General features: G+C 43.2%; 1 protein-coding gene across 3 annotated transcripts in view; it reads right to left on the reverse strand.

The window, feature by feature from the left end:
• Nucleotides 1-26,686, reverse strand: part of LOC116067271 (multiple epidermal growth factor-like domains protein 11) — a 190,032-nt gene that overhangs the window by 116,289 nt on the left and 47,057 nt on the right. For all 3 annotated transcript variants that reach the window (XM_031323672.2, XM_031323670.2, XM_031323669.2), the window contains exons 3-5: nucleotides 26,228-26,361; nucleotides 24,697-24,798; nucleotides 21,821-21,921 (exon numbers count right to left, since the gene is read on the reverse strand). In XM_031323672.2, coding sequence (XP_031179532.1) covers nucleotides 21,821-21,921; nucleotides 24,697-24,798; nucleotides 26,228-26,343 — 319 coding nt within the window. In that variant the 5' untranslated portion in view covers nucleotides 26,344-26,361. The remainder of the gene's footprint in view (nucleotides 1-21,820; nucleotides 21,922-24,696; nucleotides 24,799-26,227; nucleotides 26,362-26,686) is intronic.

Below are 26,686 nucleotides of genomic sequence, written 5' to 3' on the forward strand. Positions count from 1 at the left end.
GACAGCTAACGCTGAACGGTGTAAAGTTTGACTGTGTTTTACTGTAGAGGATTCAACAGCGGGATGTAACAATCTGCAGCTGCCGGAGAAACAACACAGACGGTGCGTTCAATGAAACTGGTAAATTACAGCCTCGTGATGCATTTGAAGTTATTGTAAATGTGCTTTTCCCACCTGGTGGTTGTTTTGTCGTTCAACAGCAATTTACTAGTGAAATAAGTTATTGTTATTGTTATACATTATTATTAAATAATTTAAACAAGCCGTTCTTTAATGTCGCCAACTGTTGTTTAGTACCCTTTTTTTTTTTTTTTCTTTTTTTTCGGTTCAGGCACCGTTAATTATGTATGCGATTAATTTCGATTAATTAATCACAGAGTATGTAATTAATTAGATTACATTTTTTAATCGATTGACAGCCCTAGTTTGTACTAGTTTCCCTGAGGACAGAAACCTGAAAATTTTAAAGATACTATAAGATTAGACCAAACACACTTAAAAAAAAAGTTATCTCATTTAGTTCACCAATTCCTTAACTCTAAATTTCTTATGACATCTTTAAATGTAGCATTTTCACTTCTGTCACACCTTGGTGGCAGAGTGATTGTCAGACTTATATTTCAATCATCTTTAGAGACCTGAAGAGGTCAAACTAGACAGTGTTTCACGAACAAAGACGGCAGAAAATCAATAATGAATCAGACAATTTTGTTTTCATTTGTTGTCCATCATTTCGCCAGCCCTCAGATTTCTCATCTGACCCCTTCCGTGGGTCCTGACCCTCAGGTTGGGAACCACTGTCGTATAGGATGGTCATTGGTCATTGTTTGTTTTATTTTGATCCCCATTAGCTTCAGCATAAGCTAAAAGCTATTCTTCCTGGGGGTCCTACAATCTGTCGTGTGACAACACAATTTACGACATCACATTACACACCATACACACACACAGACATTACTTCACATTACACAACATTTAAAAATACAAATCATATTTAAATTTTACAATTAACGCAATTAATCAAAAAAAGAAAAGACATTACGCTACTCCGAATAATCTATTTTAAGAGATAAGCCATTGTTAGTGAATTAGTGAAGACACAAATCTATTTTTAACTTTAAAGTGGCCATATTATTCTCATTTTCAGGTTCATAATTGTATTTAGAGGTTGTACCAGAATAGGTTTACATGGTTTAATTTTCAAAAAACACCATATTTTTGTTGTACTGCACATTGCTGCAGCTCCTCTTTTCACCCTGTGTTCAGGTCTCTGTTTTAGCTACAGAGTGAGACCTCGCAACTTCTGTAACATCTTTGTTGTCAGTCGCACATGCTCAGTAGCTAGGTAAGGATTACATGAGGTAGCTAGCTGTTTCTGCAACTCCGGCCTGTACAAGGAAGGATTAGCTGGGAGACTTCTTCTAAACGAGGGTGCACTTCCAACTTTGTGTGGAATACCTGCAGAACAGGGACATGTAAGTAGTTCTATACAATTTATTTTGTAGATTAGGGTGAATTTGTGTGTGTTGTAGCAGTGTTTTGCCATTGAGAACAAGCTAGCATGCTAGGCATGCTAACGGTTAGCCATTAGTTACGTAGAAAGCCGTGCAGATTTTGAACAGCTCACCCAGAGACTGAGGGCAGGACACATTCAGAAACCTGTATCTCACTCTAAACAGCATGGATGGTTTTCTTCAAAGTTTGTGTGCGTGTGGAAGCACCAGAGACACAAAATAACACCCCAAATCCCAGAAAAAAGTGATTTTTTCATAATATGGGGACTTTAAACTGCAGAGTGGTTTTGATTCCACTCTGCCCTGCACTACTCTCACCCCACCACGCACTAATACAACCTCTGTCCCTGTCGTCTCTCCTCGGCTTCTGCCGAGAACCAAGTCAGCTCTGCTGACCAGCTCCACTCCACACCAGCCTGAGCCATGGCGTATAAGCAAACACCACAGCAGGCGGTCAGGACAACGCTCAGGCCCAGCCCAACCTATACGACTAGAAAATCGCTACACCATTCTGATGAACGATGAGGAGTTCCCTCTGCTCTGCGGAAACCCTTCTCTGCCACGTCCCCACGGCGCTCATCCTGGCCCATCCACACAGTCGGCGCGCCCCCCTTCAGACCCAACAACTTCCACGCTGGTCATCGGAAGCTCCATGGTCAGGGACCTCTACATTCCCCCTACACCTAGCGGTCCGTCCAAGGTCTACTGCTTCCCTGGTGCCAAGGTCCGTGACATCCAGCACAAACTTCCCAGCATCCTCGCCTGCCACGCTAAGGTCGACAACATCATCGTGCATGTGGGCACAAACGACATCAGAGAGAGACGGTCGACAGCACTTCGAAAAGACTTCACCACTCTCATCACCACCCTGATGGGCACAGGAAAACGGATCGTCATTTCTGGGCCTCTACCTACCTACAGAAAGGGTGCTGAAAGATGGTCCAGACTGTTCGGGCTCCACACCTGGCTGAAACCCCACTGCGCTTCCCTGGGCATTCCCTATGTCGACAACTTCAACTTGTTCTGGGAGAGGCCCAGCCTGCTGAAACATGATGGTCTCCACCCAAACCGACATGGAGCCAGGCTGCTATCTGACAACATAACGACCACACTGAAAGTTAAGTATTGACATTCTGTTGAAAATATCACAGATTCATGCCCCCCAGGTATTGATCCTAATGGCACTTTACAAGTGAATGAATCTGAAAATGTTTTCTGCAGGGTAACATGTAATACTAGTACTATTCCAGTTATAATCAACAATAGACCATACAAAGTGTTGAATCCCCTAAGTAATAAGGAGTTGACTGCAAACATAGTCAATTTAGCATCCAGTTCACGTCAGCCACAGGTAACCAAAAAAGGGGCAATACTTAACAACCTAATTGGAATTACAACTACCACTGCAATGATAGAACAGGATAGGAAAATTAGATGCAGTCTACTAAATATCAGATCTCTGTCTTCTAAAGCAATACTAGTAAACAAATTGATATCCGATAATCAAATTGATCTATTCTGTCTAACTGAAACATGGCTGGGCCATGAAGATTATGTCAGTCTAAATGAAGCCACTCCTCCCACTCATATTAATACTCAAATTCCTAGAGGCTCAGGCCGAGGAGGGGGAGTTGCAGCCATATTTGACTCAAACCTGTTAATTAATCCTAAACCTAAACTAAATTATAACTCTTTTGAAAATCTCGTTCTTAACCTTCAGCATCCAACATGGAAAACAGTACAGCCAATTATATTTGTTGTTGTCTACCGAGCACCAGGTCCATATTGTGAATTTTTATCGGAATTCTCAGAGTTTTTATCATGTGTAGTCCTAAAATCAGACAAAGTACTTATTGTAGGTGATTTTAATATCCATGTGGACGTTGACAGCAATAGCCTTAGTACTGCTTTCAACTCACTACTAGATTCAATTGGTTTCAGTCAGAGTGTGCACGAGGCCACGCACTGTTTTAACCACACCCTTGACCTTGTGCTGGCATATGGCATCAAAATTGAAGACGTAATAGTATTCCCGCAAAATCCTTTATTATCAGACCACTTCTTAATAACTTTCGAATTCTTACTACCCGATTATACGAAATTAGATAAAAGCTTCTACGCTAGAAGCCTATCTGACAGTGCTATAGCTAAATTTAAGGAAGATATTCCAACAGCACTAAACTCATTAACGTGCCGTAATATAACAGAGGATCTTTATGTAAACTTTAGTCCCTCTCAAATTGATCATTTCGTAGACGATGCTACGGCCTGCCTACGGACGACTTTAGACTCTGTTGCTCCCCTTAAAAAGAAGACGATGAAGCAAAGGAAACTAGCACCTTGGTATAACTCCCAAACTCGTAAATTAAAGCAAATCTCGCGCAAACTTGAAAGTAAATGGCGTTCCACCAAACTGGAAGAATCTCGTTTAGACTGGCAAGGCAGTCTGAAAACCTATAGGAAGACCCTAAGAATGTCAGGGTTTTGGTATTTTGTGGTGTGTATTATTTTTGTAGTCGGTTTCTGTTCTGTATTGTGCTTGTTTCCTGTTTTATTTTGTAGTCTGTCTTGTCTCCCTTGTCTTGTCTAGCTTTCTTCCTGTCTTTGTTTGTTTCCCGCCTTTTTTGATTTGTTCCACCTGTTGTGTCACCTGCCTCTCGTTCCCTCGTTACCTTGTGTATTTAGCCTCTCTGTTTTCCCTTGTCTCTCGTCGGATCATTGTTTTGTGTCTGGTTTCTGTTCCTGTCAGTACGTCGTAGCCTGTTCAGTTGTTTCTGCCTGCTCCATTTTTGGACCGCCTTTGGTTTGCTCCTTTTTGTATTTAATAAATCCTCGTGCTCATTACTCCTTCGCCTGCTCTCTGCATTTGGGTCCACCATCCTCGCTAACCATGACAGAATGATCCAACGCAACTATGGACCCAGCAGAATTCAAGCCAGTTTTTCATCCACTGGACTCGGATGGAAAACTTTTGATTGGGTTTTACCGCTCCCTCCATGAGGAGGACCCCGCCTTCGCTAGGCACCTTATGGAGGTACGTTGGCAGGCCACAGCACAGGAGTTTCGCCTCCCCGTCTCCATGCCTGTTTTTTGTCCTGAGCCTGAGTTGACCTGTGTTCCTGAGCCTGAGCTGACGTGCAACCCTTCTGTTCCCGAGCTGACGTGCAACCCTTCTGTTCCCGAGCTGACGTGCAACCCTTCTGTTCCCGAGCTGACGTGCAACCCTTCTGTTCCCGGGCTGGCGTGCAGCTCTCCTGACCCTGGGTTGACGTGCAGCTCTCCTGATTCCGGGTGGACGTGCAGCTCTCCTGACTCCGGGCTGACGTGCAGCTCTCCTGAATTCAAGCTAGCTAGCAACCTCCCTGAGCCCCGGCTAGCTAGTAACCTTCCTAAATCCAGGCTAGCTAGCAAACCCCCTGAATCCAGGCTAGCTAGCAACTTTCTTGAGTCCCGGCTAGCTAGTAGCCTTCCTGAGCCCAGGCTAGCTAGCAGGCCCCCTAAATTCAGGCTAGCTAGCAACCCCCCTGAAACAAGGCTAGCTAGCAGCCTCTCTGAGCCCCGGCTAGCTAGTAGCCTTCCTGAGCCCAGGCTAGTTAGCAGCTCTTCTGAATCCAGGCTAGCTAGCAGCCTTCTTGAGCCCCGGCTGGCTAGCAGCCCCCTTGTGCCCAAGCTAGCTAGCAGCCCTCCTGAGTCCAGGCTAGTTAACACTCTCCCAGATCCCAGGCTTGCTAGCAGCCTTCCTAGCTTCCCCGAGCTTCCTAGTGTTCCCGAGTTTCCTAGAGTTCCCGAGTTTCCTAATGTTTCCGAGTTTCCTAGTATCCCCAAGCTGCCCAGTTTCCCAGCACTGCGCAGCCTTCCAGAACCGCCGCTGACGTGCAGCCTTCCAGAACCGCCGCTGACGTGCAGCCTTCCAGAACCGCCGCTGACGTGCAGCCGCCCAGAACCGCCGCTGACATGCAGTCTTCAAGAGTCGTCGATGACCGCTCTTCAAGAATCTACGATGACCGCTCTGCTAGAGTCTTCCAGTCGTCTAGAGTCTTTGATGACCGCTCTGCTAGAGTCCTCCAGTCGTCCAGAGTCTCCGATGACCGCTCTGCTAGAGTCTTCCAGTCGTCCAGAGTCTTCGATGACCACTCTCCCAGAGTCCATGTCGACAGCTCTCCCAGAGTCCACGTCTACGGGCAAGCCAGAGGCCTTGCCGGTCTCCGGCGTCCAAGAGACTGCCCCTGAGACTTTGTTGGTCTCTGGAGTCCCAGAGACCTCCCTAGTGACTTTGCCTTTGTTCTGCCCCCATGAGACTTTGCCTGTGGCGGTCAGGCCGACTCCTGCCCCTCGTGTCCTGTCGGCGGTCAGGCCGACTCCTGCCCCTTGTGTCCTCTCGGCGGGCAGGCCAACTCCTGCTCCCCGTGTGTTGTCGGCGGTTCGGCCGACTCCTGCTCCCCGTGTTTTGTCGGTGGTCCGGCCGACTAATGCTCCAGTTACCCTGTCGGCGGAGTTGCCGACTCCTGACCCTGTTGTCTTGTTGTCTGTTACTGATCCTGTTACCTTGTTGGCAGACACTGACCCAGCTGATCCGTCGCCTGTCTCCAGCCCAGCTGACCCGTCGCCTGTCTCCAGCCCAGCTGACCCGTCGCCTGTCTCCAGCCCAGCTGACCCGTCGCCTGTCTCCAGCCCAGCTGCCCCTTCATCTGCTGAGCCTGTCTGGCCACCAGAGGGGATTCGCCTTCGCTGCCGGTCTTCAGAAGGAATTCGCCCTCGCAGACGGCCTCCAGAAGGATTCTGCTTTCGCTGTCGCCCTCCAGAGGGGTTTCGCCTTCGTCGCCGTCCTTCAGAGAGGCTTCGCCTTCGCCGCCAGTCATCTCGGTGCCCTCGACATCCTGTACGGCCACCAGAGAGATTCTGCCTTCGTCGCCGGTGGCCAGAAGGGTTCTGCCTTCGTCGCAGGCCGCCTGAAGGTTTCTGCCTTCGATTCTGCTCCCAGTCCCCTGTTGCCGAGGCCTCTCTGCCCCCTGTTGCCGAGGCCTCTCTGCCCCCTGTTGCCAGTGACTCTCTGCTCCTTGTTGCCGAGGCCTCTCTGTTCCCTGTTGCCGAGGCCTCTCTGTCCCTGTCCCGGGGCCTTCCTATTCCCTGTCCCGAGTGGTCTCTCCATTCCCTGGCCCCACTTGACTTGTTTGCTGACCTGTTTGGCCCTCCTCCGGTCCCCCTCCGCCCTCCCTGGGTTGTCTTTTTGTTCTGTTTTTGGGCCATCTGGGATCTGTCCCTTGTGGGGGGGTACTGTCAGGGTTTTGGTATTTTGTGGTGTGTATTATTTTTGTAGTCGGTTTCTGTTCTGTATTGTGCTTGTTTCCTGTTTTATTTTGTAGTCTGTCTTGTCTCCCTTGTCTTGTCTAGCTTTCTTCCTGTCTTTGTTTGTTTCCCGCCTTTTTTGATTTGTTCCACCTGTTGTGTCACCTGCCTCTCGTTCCCTCGTTACCTTGTGTATTTAGCCTCTCTGTTTTCCCTTGTCTCTCGTTGGATCATTGTTTTGTGTCTGGTTTCTGTTCCTGTCAGTACGTCGTAGCCTGTTCAGTTGTTTCTGCCTGCTCCATTTTTGGACCGCCTTTGGTTTGCTCCTTTTTGTATTTAATAAATCCTCGTGCTCATTACTCCTTCGCCTGCTCTCTGCATTTGGGTCCACCATCCTCGCTAACCATGACAAAGAAAGGCCAGATCAGACTACTATTCATCACTAATAGAAGAAAATAAGAACAACCCAAGGTTTCTTTTCAGCACTGTAGCCAGGCTGACAGATAGCCACAGCTCTATTGAGCCATCTATTCCTATAGCTCTGAGTAGTGATGACTTCATGAGTTTCTTTAACGATAAAATTATAACAATTAGAGATACTATTCATCACCTCTTTCCCCCAACCTCTAATGGGTCACCTTTAACTGACAGACTGCTAGAAAGAACGACTAGACCTGACATATACTTAGATTGCTTTTATCCTATAAACCCTCAACAATTAATGCTAAAGGTCTCTTCAGCTAAGCCATCTACCTGTCTCTTGGACCCCATCCCAACGAGGCTACTTAAAGAAGCGTTACCCGTGGTTAACACTTCATTGCTAGATATGATAAATATGTCTTTATTGACAGGTTATGTACCGCAGTCATTTAAAGTAGCTGTGATAAAACCTCTACTGAAAAAACCCACCCTCGATCCTGAGGTCTTAGCCAACTATAGACCTATATCTAACCTTCCCTTTCTCTCCAAGATCCTTGAGAAAGTAGTCGCTAACCAGTTATGTGATTTTCTACATAGCAATAGCTTATTTGAGGACTTTCAGTCAGGATTTAGAAAGCATCATAGCACAGAGACGGCACTGGTGAAAATCACTAACGATCTTCTAACTGCATCAGACAAAGGACTTGTCTCCGTACTTGTCTTATTAGATCTTAGTGCTGCATTCGATACTATTGACCATACCATCCTCTTACAGAGACTGGAACATTTAGTTGGCATTAAAGGAATCGCACTAAACTGGTTTAAGTCCTACTTCTCTGATCGATTGCAATTTGTTAATGTTAACAATAAACCCTCCAATTACGCTAAAATTAACCATGGCGTTCCTCAAGGCTCAGTGCTTGGACCAATTCTATTCTCCTTATATATGCTTCCTCTAGGCAATATTATTAGGAAACACTCAATTAACTTTCACTGTTATGCGGATGACACCCAATTATATCTGTCAATCAAGCCAGACGAAACCAGCCAGCTAGCTAAACTTCAAGCTTGCATTAAAGATATAAAATCATGGATGGCCTACAATTTCCTGATGTTAAACTCAAACAAAACCGAAGTTATTGTCCTGGGCTCCAAACCCCTACGAACCTCATTAGCCGAAGATATAATTACTCTGGATGGCATTGCCCTGGCCTCAAGTACTACTGTCAGAAATCTAGGAGTTATTTTTGATCAGGATCTGTCCTTTAACGCCCATCTAAAACACACCTGTAGAACAGCCTTTTTTCACCTTCGTAACATTGCTAAAATTAGGAACATCCTATCTCAAAACGATGCAGAAAAACTAGTCCATGCATTCGTTACTTCCAGGCTGGACTACTGTAATTCCTTATTATCAGGATGCTCAAAATAAGTCCGTTAGGACTCTCCAGCTGATCCAGAATGCTGCAGCGCGCGTTCTGACAAGAACTAAGAAAAGAGATCATATTTCTCCTGTATTAGCTTCTCTCCATTGGCTTCCTGTAAAATCCAGGATTGAATTTAAAATCCTTCTTCTGACCTATAAAGCTCTAAATGGTCAAGCTCCTTCATATCTTGAGGACCTCTTAGTACCTTATTGTCCCACTAGAGCACTACGCTCCCAGAATGCAGAGTTACTTGTGGTTCCTAGAGTCTCTAAAAGTAGAATGGGAGGCAGAGCCTTCAGCTATCAGGCTCCTCTCCTGTGGAACCAGCTCCCAATCTGGGTTCGGGGGGCAGACACCGTCGCTACATTTAAGACTAAACTGAAAACTCTCCTCTTTGATAAAGCTTATAGTTAGGGAGTGAGGAGTTGCAGTGAACGCCTAGACCGGCGGGGCAGGGTGTATAGCTGCAGACACAGCACCCCTGCTTTTCTCTGCTTCTCTTTACAGTCATCAGATTTACCTATCGTATAATCAATAATATAGTGCCTCTCCTAGTTATGCTGTTATAATTCTAGACTGCCGAGGAAGTTCCTTCTTATGACACGCTCTTTTCTTTTGTTTCCTTTTATGCACATCCTGTCTCAGAAGTGCTTGTTACTCACCTAGCTCTGGGGAGTTTACTCCCCAGAGTCCTTATGTTTCTTCTTCGCCCAGAACATCGCCTCGGATTAGGGCGACACCAAGACCTGGGTCTTGGGTGCAGCTGTGGCTATGGACCTGCTACACCCTGCTACGCTCTGCGATTCCCTGCAATGCCCGGCTACGTCCTGCTGCGTCCACCGCGTCCACCCATGCTCTGCTGTGCCACGCTACATCCTGTACCGTCATAACCCCAACCGTCAGACACCGCCCACCAAGAGTCTGGGTCTGCCGAGGTTTCTTCCTAAAAGGGAGTTTTTCCTCGCCACTGTCGCAATAGCCACTGCTAATGCTTGCTCTTGGGGGAACTATTGGAATTGTTGGGGCTTTATAGAGTGTGGTCTAGACCTACTCTATCTGTAAAGTGTCTCGAGATAACTCTTGTTATGATTTGATACTATAAATAAAATTGAATTGAATTGAATTTAAACCATGAAGCTTTCATGAATTTTATCGACATTTGATCTAAACCCACATGAGAGAGCCACACGTGTTCCAAAAAAGCAATGATATGACGATGGATGGGGTCAAAAGCAGCATGGACTATATTATGAGCTATTAGCTATCAGGATTAACGGTTTCTATTTTTTGCACTTTTTTTGTGCTTTCCAGCATATATTTTTTGGAGAAAGAGAGCGGAAATGTGAATTCCTGCAAATACAGGCCCAGGTGTTAATAAGAGAGCCAAAGACACATGCTCTTGTAATCCTGAAGAAGAGTTGATAAATCATTAGAACGGGCTTCTAATCCTTTCATCCTGTGGATTGGAGCAGAAGCAGCTACAAGGAGGATTACATCAGCGACGGGTACAGAGAGATTAATAGATATCAGATTAAATAATTGCTTCCCTAATTTCAGCTATTGTCTCGGCCTTCGGTGGCCTCAAATCTCTGGATCTGCTGCGGCAGGAAGCACGAGAGCAGGGGTATGAGCGGCACGCGGACCAACAGCAGCGGGAGCGACTCTAAGTGCACCTGGCATCTTTCTCTGGTGTCTGTCTGAGGAAGATGAAATCATTCAGCGTGTGCAGGACTCTGATGACTTTGTTTTCCCAGTGTTTTATTGAGTCTTGACATTGTGTATTGTGGTGTGGTACAGTGGTCTTTCAATGATCAATGAGCGTAAGCTAACAAAGCTGGTAAACGTAGCGTCTAAGGTGGTTGGGGTACAGCTACCACAGCTGCAAAATATATATGATTAGAACCCGATCAATAAATCGGCGGGCTGATATTGTTGGCCGATATTAGGCTTTTTCCAAACTATCGGTATCGGCATTTATAATGGCTGATAAATGAATATTAAAAATTTTAATAAAAACGGACGAAACCCCCTTCAACCATGTTCTGAGTGTTGGCGTTACATAGTCTGTCCACCAGAGGGCGCTCTACAACCTCCCTGTTGGCAACACTTAGATTTTTTTGTTTTTGTGTTTTTGTTCAAAGGACTTTAAGTTTCATATCTTAAGTTTGTATTTTTATACATTTTATTTATCAGAACTTTAATATATTTTGATGTTCCTCTGTTCTGTTGTGACAATAAAAAAAACAAGTTTATTTTTAAACTGCATTATCATATTATTTTAGTGAGGACTCATAAATAACTACAAATAACTGATGTTAGGGAAAACTGTTTATGTTTTGTTACGCGTTTCTGGATTTTTTTTTCTTTTAAATATATATCGGCCGACATATATCGTAATATTGGATTTTTAAATCACCAAATAATTGTATCAATATCGGCCTTATAGCCACAGGAATAAAAGATTCCCTGGCACGTCTAGTTCTTAACATAGGTAGCCTAAAACGGCGGCCTGAGGGGAGCAGATTAAACTCCCCAAAGAGTGGGTGATCAGGGCAGTTTAAAATTTGGTTAGCCTTACCCCTGACCTGTTTATCATATATAGAGCCCGACCGATAAACATGCAATAATTAAATCTAGGGATGCACTTTATCGGTCGGGCTCTATATATGATAAACAGGTCAGGGGTAAGGCTAACCAAATTTTAAACTGCCCTGATCACCCACTCTTTGGGGAGTTTAATCTGCTCCCCTCAGGCCGCCGTTTTAGGCTACCTATGTTAAGAACTAGACGTGCCAGGGAATCTTTTATTCCTGTGGCTATTAGGAACCTGAATTCACTTGATTGACATCTCTTGAAATTTTTTATACAGTATGTGATTATTTATTTATTTCTTCCTGTCCATGTTCATTATGACAGATTTACTGTAGAGTAGAGTACTGTCCAATTGGATTCTGTCATTGGTTTTGGGGGAATGAGTGTCTCCATTGATGTGTTGATGTGGGTCCTGTGTTGTGTTTACAATGTTGTTAGCATCTGGTGGTGCTTTTTTTTCTGTGTATGTGTTTTAGACATCCTGCTGCACACTAAATTTCCTTTTCTAAGGATAAATAAAGTAAAACTTGAACTTGATCGCTGTCGACGGGGCCGATCACGACATCCAGGGGCGACGGGGATTCAACGTTAAATGGTTCTGAACTGAAAAACAAGATTAATATTTCTCCTCTTGACAATTATGATGTTCCATTTAGATGCACATTTTAGTTTTTTTGTGCATAACACCATTAGACTTGTGCTGCTAAGAGACTAATTTGCTGAATAGATATGCCATATATTTATCTATTTTATAGGGACATAACCGAATACAAAAACATTATTGGGATATGAAAAGATAACGCTCGCATCCAACTTTTTGCAGTAATATTATTTTTCTCCTGTGTAACAAAACAACACTTCTTCGCTGTGTCAAAAGTCAGTCAAATCACAGATATCATCGAGGATAAATGTCCATAAATCCATTTAGAAATCATATTTTTTTTCCAATTTTCTTTCTAATGGCGCGCCTTATAACTTCAGATTTTGTCTCAATTGTCAGACTCCAGTTAGTTATCAGTAACCCAGCTGGTTGTTGTACGTACAGTGTGAACAGGAACTGCTGGTAGTTTAGTCAAGGAAGCAAGTTTTCATGATGCAAATTTGCCAAAAGTGTTAACAAACACGCTAAAAACACAGAAGTGAGCATAGCTTAAAGTTCAATATACAGACATTGTTGTAGTGGGTCATCCTTAATACCTTTTCTCAATTTTCACCAGATGTGTCGCACAGAGAAGGATGATAAAGTTTGATTGAAGTTGCACAGATACATATTACCTTTGTGTGATTTGACAGAATACCGTAAAGTGACAAAGTAAGCGATCGTCTCAAAAGTAATGTTATTACCTCCGCCAAGAAGGGTTATGTTTTCGGCTCAGTTTGTGTGTCTGTCGGCAGGATTACGGAAAAAACTTCTGGCCCGATTTTCATGAAACTTAGTGGAAGCGTGTGGCATGGGCCAAGGATGGAACACATTACATTTTTTGGACAAGAGCCAAACCACGGGGCAGATACACAAAATATTTTTCACTTTCATTTACATTGCAAGATTAGGCTTTGTGCTGCATCCATGTGGTGTCAGAATTATCTGAAAAATGAGTCCACACTGCATTATCATTGTAAGATAGGGCATGCATTGGCGGAGGTCTGCGCTCTCCGAGTGCCCTCGTAGTTTTGTTTTCCGAGCAGCTAAACCTACACATATACTGTAAACTGACTGAATCTGAACACAGATATTTTGAAATAAACAGATACAGACAGCTTTCCCTTACACCCCTACTGTTTTCTATTTTGAATCACTGATTTCCTTTCAATATCTTTATCTTATACCTTATTGCACCGTGGGTCGGAGAGAAACGTATTTTCAATTGCTCTGTATGTCCGGCACATATTGCGGAATTGACAATAAAGTTGACTTAACTGATACATAAAAAAAAACAGTATTCTATAAAGGAAGTGAGAAATAGCATTAACTGGAATTATGGGACACAATGAACGTTTTTGTTGTAGGATGTGTTAAAAAATGACATTCCACATTCCAACAGTAATATATATCAGATTTGCTGTGGGGATGTGATGAATGGCTGAGGTGTCGGTGGGTGACAGAGAGGGGTGGGGGGGTAAAGGCTGAAGCAGGTTGATGGGTGCCGAGGTCACCGACGGCCAAGCTGCTCGGGTTCAACGGCCAGAGAGGCGACGCAAACAGCATTCAGGATACAGAAGAAGAGAAAAAAAAGAGGACAGAATGAGCTGGACAGAGAATGAAAAAGGGGGACAACGGAGGGAGGAATCGTACTGAGAAGAGATGAAATTGCTTCAGGCATAGATGAAAAATAACAAAAGGTGTCCTATGCCCGCAAGACCGGGAACGCAAACATAAGATGTCTTCAATTTCAATTGCTTTTTGTAAAAAATGTCAAGTCTAGGAGCAAAAACAGTAAATATGTACGACAAAACAGTTCCATCTTTATGTACAGCCAGAAAGTGAAAAACAGAGCGCTCACAAAACAGCCAGGAAACACAGAAAGAGGAAAGCCCTGTAATCAAATTAGCGCCCCCCCCCCACCCCTCTCTCTCTCTCTGTCGGGCAGGGAAACCTTTCAATGAGCTCCGGCTGTGCATATCGCTCAACAAAAGGCCTGTCCCAGGCCATTAACGTTAGCGAACCAGGCAGCAGTCTTTCCCTAGTTAACATTGAAGAATTAGCTTCTGGCGTTCAAACTACTCAGCCAATGGGAGGCCGCGCGTGTGTGTGTGTGTGTGTGTGTGTGTGTGTGTGTGTGTGTGTGTGTGTGTGTGCGTGCATGCGTGCGTGCGTGCGTGCGTGCGTGCGTGCGTGCATGCGTGCATGCGTGCGTGCGTGCGTGCTCGCTGTGGAGCAAGCATCACACAATAGAGTCGAGGGTTATTTGTCTCGGTCCCCCGGGAGAATCTAATAAAGTTGTTTACAAGCAGATGTTGAATAAAGACACACAATACGCTCCTCTTCTCCCTCAGGCAAACCCATTCACTTCCTTTTCTCAATAAGAAAAGGCAGCACTGCCCCATAGAATTTACCATCTAGGGTGGATAATTGATTTATTTCGCTGGATCGAGGGAGATTTGTATACCTTCCGCGATCAGAAAGATCAGGAAAAGACTAGGCAGGGAGATATTCTCTTCCTCTCACAGACATTGTTTCTGACAGGTTTAAAAGCCGAGTTTTGACTTTTGAGTTCAAGCGTCACAAGTATACTTTCAGGATCTCACTTTTATATTATTTTATATTATGTGTTTGCTTGTAGGGGGACAGGCAGTCAGAGAAGGTTTGAATTGCAATACAAATTATTTTTCTCTGAAAGGCATAACAAAACTTTACAAAAAATGTACAGCTTGGTATTAAACCTGTCAGCACTACTTCACCCTCGTCATATGAAAACCAGTTGGTAGTCTCACTCGCTTTGGGCTCTTTATGGATGTGTCTGAACATTTCTGTGAAAAATGACTCCCATTACAACAAACAGCCAATGTACGTACACAGATTCTAACTGGCTGCAGGCAAAGTAAAAGGACAACCATCTTATCTGTCCTTTCAATATATACAAGTGCATTTTCACTGTGAGACACAAAACACAGTCTGTGAAGATAACAAATTTAAGAAAGAGTCAAATGTTGTACCTGCTCCTGGCTGCTGTGATTTGGAAAAACTAACAACTTTCTTTGGAATTTAATTGTGGCATATACATGACACTATGAGTCCAGTAGGTGTCACGGTGAAAAAACAAGTAATTTGCAATCAGAAATTAATAAATTATGCTCTTAAATGACTCATTTGCACTCTCAAATTCATAGTTTCTGAGCACAAATTAACATACTGTAACACGGCCAATCTGCTTGCTGCTCCCTCACTGCGAGGGACACCCAATCACTCACACCCCTTTTCCACCATGGCAAACCTAGTTCTAGTGCTGGGCTGGTGCTGGTGCTGGTGCTGGTGCTGGTGCTGGTGCTGGTGCTGGTGCTGGTGCTGGTGCTGGTGCTGGTGCTGGTTCGCAGTCGGTTCAACTTGTGAACCTTCTCCAAACCGGTTAGCTTTTTCCACAGACTAGAAAGCCCAGAGAACTACGTTGTTACATCACTGTATACGTTGTCATAAGTCTCAGCTTTCCCCGGAAACGCTAGCGTCAACTTCATAACAACATAACAATGACAATGGCGGACTACATCGTCTTTCTGCAAATGTTTCTCTTGGCTTTGCGAGCCAAAGAAAACAAAACATGCAATAATTAAATCTAGGGATGCATCGAATCCAGATTTTTGGGCTTCGGCCGAATACCGAATCCACTGGTTAAGATTCTGCCGAATCCGAAACCGAATACCGAATCCTACTCCCATCCTCAGTCCATTAACACAGTAAACACATTAATGAAGTAAACAACGTCCACAGCAGTGTATTTTTCATTTTATTTTATTTTAACTGTAAAAAAAAAAAAAAAAAAAAAAAAAACAGAATAGGCAACATTATGCCAGGAAGACAAGTGGGAAAAACTATTTTGACAATTACCATAAGACTATGTTTACCCTATCTCAAGATCCACTCAATATCCAATATATATATATATATATATATATATATATATATATATAAATATTCAAGTTGAATTGCCTTCTTTTGACTGAAAGTACTGCCAAACTACACTTTTTCTGCTCACAAGTTCCATTTTCACTTTCTCACAGCCTACTGCATTGAACGGTCTACCTACGTAACCACCTTCCCGTAGTCAACGGCGGCGTCATTACATCGACCAGAGTAGTGCAAGCGTAGGATTCAGTGGAAAGCCCAATATTCGGCCGAATCCTGGATTCGGTGCATCCCTAATTAAATCCTACTTTGCTTTACTTAGCTTAAAATATTTCTATTTTAGGTATATAATATATGGTCTATTGGTGAAGAAACATTGTTTACTGTGAGGGGGGATACATTTCGTCCCCACCGGGGAACATCACAACATTTTCGTTGGTGTTGTTGGTCACGATAACCCCGGCCCTAGCCACTGACCTAAGAAAGACTTGGTTCAAGACCGATTCAAGACCAGCAAAGAGTTTGTGCCGCACTAGAACCAGTTTTCCTGGCCGAGAGCCAGTTCTTTGGCTGTTGAAACTCAAAGAACTGGTTCGAGATTAGGAACCGGCTCTGAACCGGCTCTTAAAATGCCTCGGTGGAAACAAGGGTTGGGCATCGTTTGGATTTTAACAATTTGGATTCCAATTCCGATTCTTCCTTTCGATTCCGGTTCTTATCGATTCCGATTCTTTGAGGGGTGGAGTTGAAACGGGTCACATGACTATTTTCACAAATAAGAGGAAAGTTTTATTTTGATTCAATGGTGGGTTGCAGTTTCACTGGGCTTTTTCAACATAAAATAAAGCCACACTAGAGCACTGCTTACTGTGTTCCATGGCTGCAACACAACAAACACCTGGCAGCTACGGAAACCAAAACTTGCACATATTAAATTGGGAAGCGATGATCGGATTTGAAACCAAATCCTCTAAACGATTCCAAATGATTCCATTAAAGAAATGATTCTACTGGAATCGTAGTTTTTGAAACGATTCAAGGTAGGAATCGGTTCTCGATGCCCAATCCTAGTGGAAACTAGCCTCGTGAGACCGTCCTGATCTCGCGAGCTCCAGTTTTCCACTCACAGATCAGTCTGGCATCTTGAGACAGAGAAAATTTGGAGCCGTTCGCCAAACAACCGACCAATCAGCGTTGGTTTTGAGGCGGGTTTAGGTGTGACGCAATGAGAAGCGACTGTTCAGTCTAAACAACGTGGCGGCTTCCATGGATGAGATGAGCGTAGCTATCGTCAAGTTTTATCCGAATTAGAAAGTATTCCTTCATTGAAAGAAGAGCAAAAAACGGCACTGGAGGCTTTTCTCGGAGGAAAAGATGTTTTTGCTCTTCTCCCGACTGGTTTCGGCAAGAGTTTGATATATCGTTGATCTGATTGGTTGATTTGGCCTATCTATCACCAACAAAGGTGGTGATAGACAGATGGTTTATCCAATCAGCTAACCAGTATTTTCGCCCCTTCCCAAAAGTTCTCCAACGGAAAGTTCCCAGATGGATATGCCGAGCAAATGCGAAGCAATCCATCCGGCGGTGTCAGGTTAAGTGGAAACAGGCTATCAGCGAAATTCTGACTGTTTGCTGCCCTGGCTCCTAAATGGGGGAACAAGCTCCCCACTGACATCAGGACAGCGGATAAAAACACATCTCTAACCCTAACCCCCTAACCCTAACCCTAACCCTATATATATATATATATATATATATATATATATATATATATATATATATATATATATAGACATATTGGAAGCCGCTAATTCAACATAATGTAACTCTATGTTGTTGACATTTTAACATTATATTTAAGGGAAAGGGGAAGTTTGAGCCACTGCAGAGCTGTTGTGTGAATATTTGAATATAGAATACATTTAGTAGCTAGAGATTTACTCAATGTTGTTGTGACTGGAATGTTCCACCTGAAAAACGACCATCTATAGTCCCTTTGAGGCAAACCATAGTGTAAAATGTTACTCGTGCTTTGTTTATAACCTATATGTGACTTTGCAACTTTCCTAGTATATTAAAAAAGATAAAACAGATGGATCATCAAAACGAGATAAAACAGCTTACATTAATTAAGTTGTAATAGTTTGAGGAAAGTTGTGGTTTTCAAGACTTTTTGAGCAGTATCAGATGTGATGAGATATACAGATATGCAGTGTGTGTGTGTGTGTGTGTGTGTGTGTGTGTGTGTGTGTGTGTGTGTGTGTGTGTGTGTGTGTGAGCAGCAGCTGAAGGCTGGGTTTACAATTAAATAAAGAATCGTATGTATTTGTCGTGTGAGCTTTGACTGAACATCTGTTGTCTCATCTGCTCCATCTAATTGTGTTTTTACTTTGGCTGGAAAAACTTAAAAACCAGCTTCAAACTAAAACAACCGTATAGGGAAACATTGGGTTTTATCTCACTGACCAACATCCATCCCACACACCCTGGTTTAAAGCCCATCAGAGGTGAATGTGACAAATATCACAAAGATAAACGGCCTCTTGCACTTGAGATTAAAGACACCAGAGGACGAATGAGCCATGAGCCTGATTTACCCGATGAAGTGACCCAAGAAGACACCACCGTTCAAACATATCTTCAGAATAAAGCTGACATTTTTCAGTTTTAAGAGATATCTGACAACATCTAACTCCGTATTAGCCAAAGTTTCGTGCTTGCAACTTTTGTTGCCCTTCTTCTATCCTTTTTTCTTCCGTTTACATTGATTTCAAAGCTCTCGGTGGCAAAAAAAAAAAAACTTTAAGTAGAAATGGATCCACTTTGTAAGAGAGCTGGATTGATCTAACTTTGACAGCTCTAACAGCAGATATAGATAAATGCCTGGCCCGAGTGAAAAGATAACGACAGAGGCTGAGTCACTGTTCCACAAGTTCCACAGCAATTTTAACGAGCCTGGAAACTTTGTGTGTATCAAGTGGAAAAAAAGGGTTTGAACATAACAATGCCGATGACATGAAAATGATGTTGTTTGTTGCAGAGACGTTACACAGAGCGCACGTTCCCCTGTGGTGGGAATATTTCAAATCCAGCTGTATTCTGCAGAAAGCTCTCTGATAGGAAGCAACAATGTCGGATATGTTTTTATTGCCTTTTGATCAAACACAAAGAGAATTTTCAGCATTAGAAGAGCATCCTTAATAATATAACGTTCTCTTAATGCCTGTAGTGTGCCATCTGTACTGTATGGTGTTGAGATAAACAACGGCGGTATGTTTTTCATGTAAGCATACACCTATGGATGTACAGACTTATGACTGTGGATACTACAGCTACTACATTTGATCCTTGGTCTTTTTTCTGTTTTATGTTATGTGCCTTGTACTGTTTTTGTCTGTAAAATGTACAGACATTTCAATAAATGCATGGTTTAAAAAAAAGCAGAGCATTCTTAATCCACATACTCTATTCTTATGAAAGAAGGTAAACTGCTGCTCACACAGAATGTGAACAGAGTCATTTAGTTGGTCTTTATATCAGTTTTATATCACTTGCAGCTCATATATTTGTTGCTGTCGGTTACACAGTACTATGAAAAGCTCTGTGCCTTTCAGCAGCGGAGAATTTAACAAGACTATTATATGAAATAAAGTGGTCATAAGATACATTTGTTATACGCGGCTGATTAAATTTGGATTATTACTTTTTCTGGGCAGATGTCTATAAGATGAGTAAAGGCACTTCTTTGGGTTTACAACTTCTTAAACCTTTTTACACCATGGCCTCTGAGACTGAGACTCAATTCTGATTGGCTGGCAGGGCTGTTCTCATGAACTATTCGTACATAGAGCTATGAAAAGTAATGCACTGTAATTCTCAAGGCCGTTTTATGGTTGTGCGTAGAATCGACGGCGTACCAATGCAGACCCCTCTGCGTCTACGCCGGACCCTACGCCGTAGCCTGACGTCACCTCTCAAAAAATGTAACTACGCGTCACAGTGACGCACGTCGCTCGACCGTGGCTTGGTTGCATTTCCCCCGACTCATTTCCTGGTTCTCCTTCTCCATCAACAACATGAAATCAAGGAGAGGGTTAACTTTTCCTGCTACAGATTTCCCACCGTGGTCAGAAAGAACAGGGGAGACACTTTGTTTCTCTCACTATGACTCTGGAGTCGCTACTCGCTCCGAAGCTAATCGCTGTCACTCTCTCACTTCTCCCTCACTCCATCACCCACTCCCCACACACACACACATGCCGGCTCGATGCACACACCAGCGCACAAGTATAAACATCAGGCCACTTACGTAGGCTACGGAGAAAGCTCTGCGTGGAGCCTCCGCAGAACTGTAAAACAGGTTTTATGTATAATGTAAGTTACACATGTAACACAGAGGGCTTTTAAGCGGGGGGAGTGAAGTTTGTGTCCTGAAAGAAGTTAACTTGAAAGAAATGCTATCGTTGCTCTTGCTTCTTCTATCTGACTGTGTTTTTAGCTCCTTCCATTGCCCCTTAAATGACCATGAATGAATAAAATAAAAAAATCAATTAATGCAGCTTTAAATGTCAGTAGCAATAGCAATAGTTCTATGGCTTCAGCACATTTCAGGGTTTTCCCTACCATTATAAGGCTTAGGCACAGCACCCGAGCCGTTTTGGGCACCACTTAAGCCGAATGAATGTAAAATCAATGTGACTAACTGAATGACTTCTCTCAGATCTAATGATTGTAGGCGGTCCCGAGTGGACTTCTTTAGCAAGTTATGTCTTTAAGCTTCTTTAATGGTTATTTATTCATTCTCTGCTTTAGCTTTGCCAACATTTAGACTAGGGATGCACCGAATCCAGGATTCGGCCAAATATAGGGCTTTTTTCCCACCGAACCGAACCCTACGCTTGCACTACTCGTGCTACGCTGGTCGACGTGGACCGTTCAATGCAGTAGGCTGTGAGAAAGTGAAAATGGAACTTATGAGCAGAAAAAGTGTTGTTTGGCAGTACTTTCAGTCAAAAGAAGGCCATTCAAGTCCAGCTACATGTTCAATTTACAATGCCGATTTGTCTCGTAGTGGCGAGGACCCTAAACTATACACAACATCACCGCTGTTACAACATCTGGTATGAAACATCCGAAAGAATACGAGTTGTGCATGAAGGAATCTACAGACAGCAGCCAGAATGCAGCAACTTCAGGTACGCCAAAGGAAGGACAGTCACAGCTAAAAACTGGTGTTAACCAGACAGTGCCTCTCCCGGGCTGTCAGCCGTTCTCTCAGCAAATGAGTCTCCCTACAGTGGGAGCGGAGCGACCAAAGGGTTAGGGTTAGAATCTTAACCAGTGGATTCGGTATTTGGCCGAACCCCAAAAATCTGGATTCGGTGTATCCCTATTTTAGACACAGATATAATAAGGGTCCAAAATGAAGGGGAAATTGCAATGTTTTTTTATTTAATTTATTGAAAAACGTTTTATTGAAGGAGGACCCCTTAAACCCCCTGCCAAATACGTCCACCTAAGTCTCTGCAAACCTTAGGAAAACACTGCATTTAACAGTTTTGCTAAAGCGCTGCCTTTCAAAAATGTTCTTCCTCATTATGTCGTTGACTTGGTTCAGATTTTTGCAAATATCACACGAGGGAAACATAACCTCAGTAACACCACGAGGCTCATGGTAAAACAGGTAATTAGTGACATTTCTGTGTGCGTGTGTATGTGTGTGTGTGTGTGTGTGTGTGTGTGTGTGTGTGTGTGTGTGTGTGTTTCTTGAAACCAGATGTTGATATTGTAGTTTAAAAATTCTGTAATCAGAACCCTTTTGTACTTGCTTCATGTTGTGAAGCAATGCAAGAACCATAAACTCTAAAAGAGCTATTACATGATCTTTGTAACCAAAAAAAAGCAAGTGTACAATTGTCATGGATTCCATGGAGGCAAAGAAACTTCTTTGTTAACCGTTACAATTAAAGAGCCTTCACCTTATTGTTTAAAATGTATACAAAAATATCTGCAAAACTTACGAACACACAGGTTTCCACTTTCATAGAAGCCGGGGCAGCACTGAGAGCGTCGCCTGTACATCGTCCTCACGCCTCTTCTGTACGCCGTCTTGTAGCTGATTCTGCACACACGCACACACACACACACACACATGCACGCACGCACACACACACAGCCACATGCACGCACGCACACACACACACACACACACACACACACACACACACACACAGAATTTCCATTAAAACAGTGCAACTACATTTACTAAGGAGGTGGTGTTGTGGTTCTGCACTGTGAAAACAAAAGATTTGCTCACATAACTACACTTCTGAAAGACGAGCGACACTTAAACGTTTAAGGGAGGTTCTCCCACTCATCCAAGGAAGCTGATGTTGTCTGACATTTCAGCTTAAGATCAGTGACTCAGCTCTTAGCTGGAGGAGCTAAACCAGTGCCTATAAAGCTTAATGTGGTCATTAAAGCCGATACGCTGACGGTCGCTCATCAAAATGACCACATCAGACGGAGCTGAGCGGCCGGCGTTGGGTAGTAGACACCAGTGACTGACTGCTTCTGAACCCTAGCAACAGACGTTCAAACAGTACAAGATGTACAGCGTTTGACATACTGCATATACTAGGATGAGAACTGACTGGATAATGTCTCTGAGATCAAGAAGGAAAGGCAATCTAATGTGATCACATGAATTGTTTAAAAAATTGTTTCTTTTTTTTTTAAAGATTATGTTTTTTGGGCATTTTAGGCCTTTAATTCCACAGGACAGATGAAGACATGAAAGGGGAGAGAGAAAATCCATGAGAAACGTGACGGATAATAACCTGAAGGTTGGCCATATGTTTTTTGATCGTACTGATTCTATTGCTTGTCTCTGTGTGTATTTGTGAATGTGTCCTTGAATTGTGTATTTGTTGCCTTGCTTTTGAGAGGGTAGGGGTGCTGGGAAGGATGCAAGGTGTCTTTAATGTTTAATGCTTTTCTGTAATGCTCTGGATGCCAATAAAAAACAAAAATAAAGGGGAGAGGCAGGGGGGAATGACATGCAGCAAAAGGCCGCAGGTCGGAGTCAAACCCTGGCCCGCTGCGTCGAGGAGTAAACCTCTATATATAGACGTCCGCTCTACCAGGTGAGCTATCCGGGCACCTGTAGGTCCCTTATTTTAATAGCACAGCTGAAGAATAAAAGGGGAGAGAGAGGGGGGAATGACATGCAGCAAAGGGCCGCAGGTCAGAGTCGAAACCGCGGCCGCTGCGTCGAGGAGTAAACCTCTATATACGGGCGCGCACTCAACCAGGTGAGCTAGCCAGACGCCCTCGAATGTTTTTTTTTTGGCGCTTTGAGCACCACAAGCCACGTTAATGTTAAATATAACTGTACAACCAACTATTTATTCACTTTACTTTTATTTAATTTATATTTATTATTTCCTGTTCTGATTCGGACGGTTTATCTCTAGAGTGTCTTTTTGTACTTTTCCCTCTATCTATCCCTCGCTGCTGCAACATTGTGCATTTCCCCGTTGTGAGATTAATTAAGGACTGTGAATCTTGAATCTAGTTCTATTATGTTGAAGAGAATGCAAACATGTCTACGGCCGATATCTCCAACACTGGGACACCAAAACTTTTTTTTTTTTTTGATTTTGGGGTGAACTGTCCTTTTAAGAACAAGCAAAAATGCGAAACACTAGAGCTGCAACGATTAGTTGATCGATAGAAAAATAAGCGCAACCTATTTTGACAATCGATTAATCGTTATTTTGAATGCAAAAACTGCAAAAAATGCTTTTTTTTCCACCTCACAAATATCCCCTGTTCTTTTCTGTTTTATATCATATTAGACTGAGTATCTTAGAGTTTTTGACAAAACAAGACATTAAAAGACAATCACCTTGGACTTTGAGGAACTGGGATCGACATTTCATAGACAAAATGATTAATCAATTGTGGCCGGGTTAGCCAGTCCTTCCAGAAAAATAAAAAAAAAAAACTATTCTTTTGTGATTGTTGTGGGCAAAAATCCTTGATTACGTGACACGTTTTCTTAAAAAATGCGATGGAATACGCAGGATATTTATGCAATTTTATGTGATGAAATTGCGGGAACTTGAAAAAACTGCGGTTTCATCATGGCTTCATCGCGGGGTTTGCAGCTTTCCGTTGATATTCACGTCGCGTAATTACGTCACTTCATAACGTTCCCATGGCAACAGGGGAAAATGGCTGCTCTTGTGCGAAGTAAATGCAACATTTTTCAACTTTCTGCTAAGATATATGTGACTTTATATGTGTGTGTGAATGATGAATCATGCAAGCCCCGCATATTTTGCGTGGAAATCAGCAATTTATGCGGCGAAAGTGCGGCGTCAAATGTGGCCCCCGCATAAATATGCGGACTTTGGCTGACTATGCATTGAATTATGCGATCGCATAATCGCATTTTTCCGGAGGGACTGGTTAGCTCAGTTGGTAGAGCAGGCGCACATATATAGAGGTTTACTCCTCAAAGCAGCGGCCGTGGGTTCAACTCCGACCTGCGGCCCTTTGCTGCATGTCATTCCCCCTCTCTCTCCCTTTTCATGTCTTCATCTGTCCTGTGAAAATAAAGGCCTAAAATGCCCCAAAAAAGATTAATCAATTAATCGGCAGATAATCGGTAATGAAAATAGTGGCCGGCCTAATAAACACTGAGTGTGAGGATCTGCTTCGTTCCTCGTTCAATACTTTACCACAGTAAATTGAATATTTGCAGAAAGATTATTTCTGCACTTTGAAGGCGCCACCACATTTGATAAATTGTGGCATTTTATGGACTAATTAAAAAATAATCAAGACATTCCACACTGCAGCTTGGATGTGTTGCTGTCTGAGTCCATACCTGTGTCTGGTGCATTTGAACCAGTTGAGGATGTCGGTGCAGCGGGTGTAGTAGACCTGGTCGAATGGATGAGCGTAGGACTCCTGCACCGTCACTGCATAGCTGGAGGGATAGAAAAACACAATCAGAGATTAACGGGGTGCCTAGAAACTGTTGAATTGATGCATTCATTCCCAAATCTTGAGTAAATATTTCTCATTAATAAATCAAAAAAGCAGCGTGTCACACATCAAATTAAAGAGTTTTTCCAATTACCCTCAAGGCTTTACTGAAGTCCAAAAACTCTATTATAATATACAATATTTAAAAAAAGGCTAAACATCATAGAGGTACGTTCTTTTTCTCATGACTCTCAATAATGTTTCCTTTTAAAACAGATCATCAGGAAGTCAAGTATTGATCCCGAGATAGAGAGCGCAGCCGTGTCCTTGTGGTGCAATTTATTAAACCTGAAAAAATGTCATTGATTCTTTGGAAGCACTTTAAAAAGCTTTATTTTTATCTGCCTAAAAACCACAAGCATTTAGGATTTTCAAGACTCCTGACACAACTTAAAGTGCTCATTTTATGCTTTTTGGCTTTTTCCCTTTCCTTTATTGTGCTATATATCTTTTTTGTGCACATTATAGGTTTACAAAGTGAAAAAGCCCAAAGTCCACCCCAAAGGGACTTACCATCTCCAACAGAAAACACTGTTCACTAACTGCTCCAAACAGCTCTATTGTAGTCCAGCCTTTACTTCAGAGACAAACGTGGTCACTTTGGAACACACGTTATAATGCTCACCTAGCTGCTAGCATGGCACGCCCTCATACTCTGCTTCTGACTGGCTAGTAGTCCTTACCTAGCTACTGAGCATGTGCGACTCCCAACAAAGATAGAACAGAAGTGAGAGGTCTCACTCTGTAGCTAAAACAGAGAGCTCAACACACAGGGTGAAAAGAGGAGCTGCAGCAATGTGCAGTACAACAAAAAGATGGTGTTTTTTGAAAATTAAACCATGTAAACCTATTCTGGTACAACCTCTAAATACAATTATGAACCTGAAAATGAGCATAATATGAGCACTTTAACTTTGGATTTCTAGAATTTTCTGTTTTATGCAGATTTGGTTTTCCTGTAACAATGCACGTCTGACACAGCTGGATAAAAGGTCACTAAACTGAGTCTAACCTTTAGCAAGGAGTGAAAACTGTTACGGTCATCGGAGGGAATATACTTTTCCACAATTCCCACTGATTACAATGAGAGATTATTGATCACAGTGCCTGCACTCTGAGTTGCTCTCATCAGAAATGACATTGTGCTTTAACTCAGCAGAGGCACTGAGTGCTGAGACCACTCAAGCAGTCACATTACCATCGCTGTGGATTTACGGCCTCAGCGTGTCCCCAGGAGTAGACCTTTTGATTACTGGCGAAACCCTCAGTCTTGATTTGTGGCGGGGAGTCCATTAGTTCAATGCGGCGTTTTGAGCGCTGTTATTTCCCTTTGAATATTGAGAAGAGGAGCCTGAATTGGGGAAACTGACCTCTCCCAGTGGCTGCACACGTTGGGGTCGTCCGGGTTGAGGGGCGACGCCAGAGAGATCAAGCCGAACAGGTGGAGCCACAGCAGGGCTTGGGGGGAAACCCCACGGGCCCCCATTGTCCTCCTCCCTCCGTCCTGTGGGGAGGAGAGAGAGACAGTGAGGATGAGAAACATTTCACCTTTAAAAAAAAGGGACGTGGTGGGCATAAATCAGAAAAGAAGCCGCAATGTGAGGACAAAACGTAACTCTGGCATCAAGGCTTGAGGAAAAACAGGCAACCATTTATTTGCGATCTCCAGAAATAATAAGGAAAAGAAAAACAGTGAGGGAAAACGTTCAGTATGACTCACAAAACAACAAGCTCAACAACTAAACAGTGTGTTGGTGCCGTGGTGGAAAAGTAACCAAGAACATTCACTCACATACTGAGTGTTTCCATTTTCTGCTACAACAACAACT

This window comes from Sander lucioperca, chromosome 3 (assembly GCF_008315115.2).
Source record: "Sander lucioperca isolate FBNREF2018 chromosome 3, SLUC_FBN_1.2, whole genome shotgun sequence".
Classification (NCBI taxonomy): domain Eukaryota; kingdom Metazoa; phylum Chordata; class Actinopteri; order Perciformes; family Percidae; genus Sander; species Sander lucioperca.